The sequence below is a fragment of the Tupaia chinensis genome, unplaced genomic scaffold (genome assembly GCF_000334495.1).
Source record: "Tupaia chinensis unplaced genomic scaffold, TupChi_1.0 Scaffold000057_1, whole genome shotgun sequence".
Classification (NCBI taxonomy): domain Eukaryota; kingdom Metazoa; phylum Chordata; class Mammalia; order Scandentia; family Tupaiidae; genus Tupaia; species Tupaia belangeri.
In genome coordinates this window covers 4,679,647-4,687,836 of record NW_006159515.1, presented here as the reverse complement: position 1 = coordinate 4,687,836, position 8,190 = coordinate 4,679,647, and the positions used below count along the sequence as shown (strand labels likewise).

Below are 8,190 nucleotides of genomic sequence, written 5' to 3'. Positions count from 1 at the left end.
TCTTTAAGTTTGCCAAAGGGCCTCTGTGCTCACCCGAGAAAGACAGGGAGAGGGCAAGCAAGAAAGCACCCTGGCGGAGCACCCCAGCGGAGCGCGGTCACACTGCAATCCTTTCCCCTCCATCGCTCCCTCCTGTTGCGATTTTGCGCACCCCTCTTCCCCCCCCCACATTTTAAAATGCTATTAAATGTCATTTTTCTGGTACTTCCAAACATTTGGTTTACATCTCCTTTGCCGTTCTCCACGCTGTAAGTACCCCAGGCCACTCCTAGCTCTGGAACTTTCTCGAGGCGACTGCAGGGGAGGCACAATAGTTAAGAGCAGAACCTCTGATACGGATGTGTTTATAGGTGAGATGACCTGATGTCCTTGATCGACTTTAAAGGGCCTCGGCGTGAAATAAAAAGGGCAAGAGTTGACAGAACGTTCGTTGGTTGAAGCCGTGTGACGGTCCCGAGCGACCACAACACAAGTTTACCCCTTTGGGGAATGCTTAAACATTTCCATAAGGAGCGTAATTGGGGCACGTGTCTGGAACTCAGCACCCTCGGGACTTCAGGTGGCCGAAGGGCGGGGGGACAGGAACTGGCAGGCCTGGCGTTGGTTGCTAAGTGGACGCTAGGGTAGTGCGGGGTCTACCCGCAGCAGGCCGCCCCACGCCTCTCCGCCTTTCTCACAGCCGGGGTCGCCTGGGGCCAGCGGCTGGTCGGCTGGTCGCCTGGCTCGGGGCGGGCGCGCAGACGCCTGCTCCGCCGGGTCCTAGCGCTCGCGGCTCCCCGGGCTCCGCCAGACCTCACCCCACTCCCCTCCCCGCGTGGTCGGAGGCGGGGCCTTTGAGTGCGGGCTCGTGATTGGCCGAAGCCCAGGCGCTCCCCTTCTCCGCCCTCTTCGGCGGGGTGAGAGGTCAGCGGAGAGCCGGACGGCAAGGGGCGACAAATGGCGGGGCTGTGGGTAGGGGCAGTAACGCTGGTCGCGGCCGGGCGGCGTGGGCGACGGCCGCCGCCGCTGCTCGCGGGGGGCGGGGGCGGCCGCGCCGCCGCCGCGGCTGATGCGGAGCGCGGCGCTGTGGACCCTGAAGGTGAGCAGCGCGGGGCCCGCGGGCCTGCCCTTCACTGGCCTTCCACCCTCACCGCCTCTCGGTGTCGGCTGCCGGGAGGTTCCCAGGCGCCACCCGTGTCCCCTGCTGCCCACTGGGCGGCCCCGCTTCCGCCTCGATCTGCCCCGTCTCTGTCATCCTCCGGTCCAGAGATAGCGCTGCAGCGGCTCAGGAGGCGTCCCTCGGTGCAGCTCCGGGACATCCTGGAGCATTGAGGGCCTACGGAGCGGGCGGGCGAGCTTGGTCCTCCCTCTGGGAAGGCGCATGGCCATCCGGCTCAATCGCCTGCCTTGCCCGTAAGCCTGTACTCGTGCCTTTGCAGAACTGGCTTTATCTGACGCATTCCAGGCTGTGCTAGGTGTCTTTAGGGTCCCCGCGTCCTCTTGCCTCTTTCCAGCGTCTTAGAAGGGGCACTGAGTTTGCAGCTCAGGTAGTTAGGGCTGTGAGTTTATCCTAACTTTTAAGAGCACTGGAACATGTCAGGATCGTTAGTACGTTTTACATTCGGCTGAAAGCCTGCCCTGATTGTATGACACCACAGTATGGTGTGTATGAAATGCATCGTGTGGACTTATTTTACTCTCGTATGTCGTGGTTAGCCTGATTTTAAACACGTTTCTCACCCTGTTCAGTATACCCAAGGATGTCATGGTGGCAGCCAGACTTGCAGGGTGTAGTGTTTGTGCGGGCCTCTTACTCCTATGCCTTTTAACATGGTCTCTCCTAACTTCTGGGCAGACTACCTAACCTACTTTATTAATAGGGGTTATTAAGGTACTTGAACTCATTCTTTAAAATGCGGGCCCTCTGAAAGCCATCTGTCAGTTTGCTTGGTGTGCTTGATGAAGTTCCCTTAAAACAATCTTTTAAACTTGTCACATAACTGGATTTGTTGTCACAGATCTTTGGAATTGGGTAAGATACTTTAGATGTGACCTGCTCCATCCTATTCTTTTTAGAGAAGAGAGGAGGGAACTGAGGCCCAGGTGGGCAGGGGAGCGCTGGAGTTGATCTGGGAAGGGAAATAAACTGGCAGGTATTTGATACCTGTCAATGTGAGAATACCCTGTCTTTTTTCTTTGTATTGCCTCACAGGTTTTGATCTTTAATCTTCATTGCTCTGTAATCTTTTAATCATTGTTTGCCACGTCTGTTGCAAGTTGTAACTCTCTAAGTCATTTACATAGGAGGCTGCGGTTTAATAGAAAGACTTTCCAGTTAAACAGGAGTTTTGTATATTGGACAGGTCAGGGCACTCACTTGGGGCTCAGCTTCCTTTTATTTTAGCTATTTTTTTTGTTTGTTTATTTGCTTGTTTGTTTTAAAGCAAATCTTCAGTAAATATCTCCTGTGTTCCAGCTCTAGGCGATGAATATGATTTTTGCTTTCTTAGAACTTTTAGGCTAGTAGAGAGTGACAGACGAGTGTAAAAGGCTATTAGGGCTGAGGTTCTGGTATTAAAATAAATTAGTGGGATTTGACCAAGTCAAGAATATTTTGTCTGTGTCCTAGATACTGTGCTGGTTCTTTATTTGAATTAATTATTCAGTCCTCACCACAGCCATACAATTCCTATTTACAGGAAAGGCAAGCAAGGCAAAAAGTGCTTTGTGACTTGCTCAAAGCTTATGGAACTAGTAAGTGGCACACCCAGGATTTAACACTCCAGAACCCGTGCTTGTAATCCTACTCACTGCTGAAGGTAAGGGAGTGTTTTCCTTTGGAAGTAAAAATTGGGACACGTTTTGAAGGACTAGGTGACCTTTTCTAGGCAAAGAGAGAGGGGATAAATGTTAACAGCACATGCAAAGGTCCTGTGGTCAGAGGGAGCAATAAAACTCAGAAAAGCCTGGTGAGATTCTGATATAGAGACTAGATGTGCCAGTGAGGGAGGTGGGAATCAGACCATGCTGGATCTCATGGATCATGTGAGGAGTTTTGGTGTTTATCTTATTTTCCCATCAGTGGGAAGCCATTGCTGTTGGAGGTGGAAGGGGTGACACTGATGTTTCAGGTTGGAGAGGCTGAGAGTGAAGTTCGTATGTACTTACCGTTACCCTTTCGGTATACTTTGTGTAGTATACAAGCTTTTTTTTTTTTCTTATCTGGTTTCCTTCTTTTAACGTGTCAGCAGAGGTTGCGTCTTATCAATTTCTGTGTTCCTAGCACACCGTTTGGCACAATAAGCGTGGACTGGTGCTGACAGAGTAGCATTATGTTTGTGCACATCAAGAATTCCTCCGGAGGTGGGACGCGTGTCTGAAGTCCACCATTGCTCTCGGGGAACCTGAGCTGCTGCTTCCCTTCTCTCCATGCTTCCATGAATGAACTTGAATGTGCTCTGCTGAATCTGTGTGAAGCGCGGCCTTTGAAGATTTTTAACCCCCCCATTGCTTCCTCCACCTCTTCAATCTTTTTGGTTGGTTGGAAAGCAGACAACTAACTATAGACTGTAGTCTAGAGAATTTTGACCATTCTTTTAGCCAGTTAACAATTTGCTTATTTTTAAGGTATGTGGGAATTCTCTTTTTAGTCCTACTCGTTTTACCAGCCTTTTAAACACATTCTGTTCAAATATCTAGTTTTTCTTTTGCCTGTACTTCTCAGTGACACCTGATGTTGGAATCACTACAATTTATTGAACATTTTTGTCTTAAATGGTTTTCATATATCACATAATTTTTAAAAAGAATTATTCATTTAATTTTATTTATTATTATTATTATTTTAAAATTTGACCAGACACACACACACACACACACACACACACACACACACACAGAGAGAGAGAGAGAGAGAGAGAGAGAGAGAGAGAGAAAGAAAGCAATCTGCTAGGTCTGGGACTCAAACTGTGGTTGACCATGTGGAAGTCCAGTGCCCTAACCATCATGCCACCTGCCGGCCTCCATATCATTTTTGTTTTTTTATGAGGTTTTTGACTTAGTGTATGTATGCTTGCTGGAAAGAGAGAGAGACAAAGGCAGTGGGAGTGAAAATGAGAAATCACCCCACAGGGGGGATGGCCATGCTGCATCCCTTCTTTTCCCTTCTCTTCCTGGGATCTTGGGTGCCCGTGCACATTCACCTAGTGTGATTTCCAAGCTTCCTGGTCCAGGACTCAAACCACGATCAGCCATGTGGGAATCCAGCGATTTAACTGCTACGAAATCCTCTGGTCCCCCATATAATGTTTTATTCATGTAGCAACTAGGTAAAAACATCCCCCTTTTCTTTAAAAAAGGGAGATTTCTGCTACAAGGCTTGTTGCTTGCTGGAGAGACAGAGAGAAACAGAGACAGAAAGCAAGAAATCACCCTCCCACCAAGGGGGATGGCCCATGCCACAATCTCTTCTTCATTCTCCTCTCAGGATTTTGGGCAAGCACGCACATGCACCTGGCGTGAGTTTTAAAGCCACCCGGTTCTGGACTCTAACTGCGGTCGACTACATGGGAGTCCAATGATGTAACCATTACAGCATTTGCTAGTCGCCCCCAAACCCCATTTTTACATAAGAGCAAACAAAGCTCAGACTAGTTAAAAGACTTCAGGGCAGACACAATTGGTTGAGGTAGAATTTGAACCTTGTATAACATGATTCCAAAGGCTGCCTTTTTCAATTACAAAGCATCTGTCATTTGAATGATGGTCTCATTGTGAGATGCATTTATGAAGTCTGAATGTTAAGCTGTGTGTTACTTGACTCCATGATTTTCTGATCACCAGACATGGAAAACAATGTATAAGCATATCTGAATGCTTTATAATTGCCTGCAAGTAAATCTTTCCTTTTTTTTTTTTAGAGAGAGATTTTTGCCACAGGGTGCATGTGCTCACCAGAGAGACAGGAAGTGAGAAATCACTCCACAGGGGAATGGTCATGCCACAATCCCGTCTCCATTCTCCTTTTCAGATTTTTGGCATGCATGCACACATGCCCAGGATTTTTTTTTTTTTAAGATTTATTTATTTAATTTTATTTGTTACTGTTATTTTTTAATTTGACCAGAGAGAGACAGAAAGTGAGAGAGAAAGGGTTAATGAAAAAGCAAGCCTCCAGGTCTGGGCCTCAGACCACATTTGGTCACGTGGGAGTCCAGTGCCTTTAACCTCCACGCCACCCTGCTGGCCTCACAGCCTGAGTTTTAAGCCTCTAGAGCTGGGACTCAAACTGCAGCTGAGTATGTGGGGGACCAGTGATATAACCATTATGCCATCTGCTGGTCCTGGAGTAAATCTTTCTAACATGTTGATAAACTTGTGACAAAATTTGATAAATTAGGAAAAAGCTTTCTCAGATTACAGAAATCATTTTCTGGTGTAACGACATGTTGATAGACATCGTGTATTTATACATCTACTTTTCGTTCTTCAGAGGTTCAGAGCAGAGAACCTGCACCCTTTTCTCAATAAGGAAGAAAGATGGTGACAGTTTTGATATAGAGAGTAAAAAAATAATTTATTTAAATGATTCCATTCCTTTTCCTCCTCCTTCTCCTCCTTTTTAACCAGAGCAAGGGAGAGACAGAGATTGATAATTTTAAAAAATAATTATTTTATTTAACTTTATTTATTTATGTTAATTTGAACAGAGAGGGACAGAGTGAGCAAGAGAGAGAAAGAGAGGGAAAGTGAAAAAGAAAACCAGATTTAGGACTCAAACCGCAGTCAGCCATGTGAGAGTCCAGCACTCTTAACCACCATGCCACCTGCCAGTCTCCCAGAGATAGGTAATTTTGATAGGGTCTCTCATGATGTCATTGTCCAGTTCCAGCCCCCCTTCTCCCCAATTAGGTAGGTTTACAGGCACATGAAACTGCCCCGGTATGTTCAGGTTGACCCGGGAACCAATCATGGGTCTTCCATGAGGCTTCCAGCCTCCCAAGTAGTGGACCGCTGTGGCACCAATTTGCATGTGACGTGGGTACGTGAGGGTGCAGCAATGAAAAGAGAAGATGGGGAGGAGTGGAAACATTTTTTTGGATAGCAAAGTAAGTGTTTCATTTGAGATGGAGTTAGATGCCTCCAGGAGTCCTCTCGGGGTAGTGTGGGGAAGATGGAAGAGCAATGGCTGGTTTTGGGTCAGGGATCTGTGATGGAAGAATGGAGTATGTGAGCTCTGAAGGAGGTAGTGGGTGAGCTAATATTTAATTGAGTATATACTCTATCTTATAACCCTAAATTAGGGTTTGGAAGAAGGAAGAGAGATGCTAGAATTCAGAAGAATGTGAGCCAGTTCTGTGGCTTGGTGGTTAAGGTGTTGAGTTACCACAGGGCCGACTGTGCAGTACAAGTCCCAGACCTGATGGTAGAAACACAATAGGCGCATGTGTGAGCATGGCCGGAATCCTGAAAGGAGAGAGAGATGGAGGAGAAGGGACTGGGGCTTGACCGTTCCCATGGTGGGATGCTTTCTCTCTGGTTGTCTCTCTGGTGAGTGTGTGCACCCTTTAATAACAACCAAAGAATTTAGAGGGATGGTTGAGAGGTGCCAATATAGTGCATTATTTTCCAAACTAAGGGAAGGATTTGAAGTAGTTAGGTGTCATTCTTTTATCCTGAGATCTATTTTTCCACATGGAAAGTGTTTGTGGAGCACCTTCATTTTTTTAAGAAAGATTTTTGTATATGCTTGTGAGAGAACCAGAGAGAGCCAGAAAGCAAGAAATCACCCCGCAAGGGAGATGGCCATACCACAATCCCTTCTTTTCCATTCTCTGGAATTGAGTACGCGTGCACATGTGCCTGGCGTGAGTTTTAAGCTGTTGGGCCCAGGACTTAAATCGCAGTCAACTAGGTGGGAGTCCAGCGACGTAACTATTATACCATCTGCTGGTCCCCTGTGAAGCATCTTCTAAGTTTCTGGCACTATAGTATGGTTCAAGTCCTGAACCTGGCAACTTGAAAAACACATCAGATACATGTGCATGCATGCCCAAAATACCAAGAAGAGAATGGAGAAGGGACTATGGCATGGTCATCTCCTCTGGAGGAGGCGTGTTCTCATTTTCTCTGTCTCTCTGTGACACACCCTTTTTAGCAAATTAAAAAAAAAAAAGTGAATTTCAAAAATGTTGGAAGAAATTAAAACATGTTCCCTCATCCTGCTCTAGGCACAAAGAAGTTAGAGAATAAATGTGAAGACTGACGAAATAATTTGATAAGGGCTTTAGTGTGTGTGTGATTTCTTTTTTTAATTGCCACTGTTGGTGGTATGTGTGAGTTCGCCGCATGGGGCTAGCCTGGTTTTTGGTCTTTAATGAATATAACTTAAGTAGCATGGTAAAGTTTCATATGCAGAAGTAATGCTTGTGTTCAGAATGTCCTTTTCAATAGTTGAAGCAAAAGATAAGGGCATTGAGTGATTTTTTTTGAAAATTAGTTTCTTTATTTGAAATACCTGTTGATGGGGCTGGCAGGTGGCGTGGTGGTTAAATGCGCTGGACTCCTACATGGGCGACTGTGGAGAGAGTCCTGGACCCAAAGACTTGCTTTCTCATTTTCTCTCTCCCTCTGTGTGTGTGTGTGTGTGCGTGTCTGGAAATAGTAAAATAATAAGAATAAATAAAGTTAAATAACATATTTCTTAAAAAAAAAAAAAAGAATAACTGTTGACAGTTTCATTGCAAAAGAAAAGACCACAGTGCTGGCCCCATGGCTTGGTGGTGAAGGGATCTGGATCCCACGTGGCTGACCACACAGTTCAAATCCTGGCCTTGGTGGCTTGAAAATCATGTTGGGCACATGTGTATGCATGTCCCAAGTCTCAACAGGATGGAGAAATGAGGAGAAAAGGGGTTGCAGAGTGACCATGCCCTTTTAGGGACGTGCTTTATCTCTTTCTTTGGCAAGCACATACACCTTCTGGAAAAAACAAAAACTTGCAAAATATGACTGGATCACTATAATAAGATAAAAATAAAAGTGAATTTCAGGCCAACCAAGTGGCATGGCTCTTAAGGCAGGTGGATCCCACATGGCTGACTATGTGATCCAAGTCCTGAACCTGGCAACGTGAAAAACACATCAGATACATGTGCATGCATGCCCAAAATCCCAAGAAGTGAATGGAGAAGGGACTACGGCATGGTCATC

General features: G+C 46.2%; 1 protein-coding gene across 1 annotated transcript in view; it reads left to right on the top strand.

The window, feature by feature from the left end:
- The first annotated feature begins 885 nt into the window (after positions 1 to 885).
- Positions 886 to 8,190, top strand: part of PCCA (propionyl-CoA carboxylase subunit alpha) — a 398,674-nt gene continuing 391,369 nt past the window's right edge. Inside the window, exons 1-2 of the mRNA XM_006141526.3 lie at positions 886 to 1,007; positions 1,045 to 1,078. Of these exons, the coding sequence (XP_006141588.1) occupies positions 937 to 1,007; positions 1,045 to 1,078 (105 nt within the window). The 5' untranslated portion in view covers positions 886 to 936. The remainder of the gene's footprint in view (positions 1,008 to 1,044; positions 1,079 to 8,190) is intronic.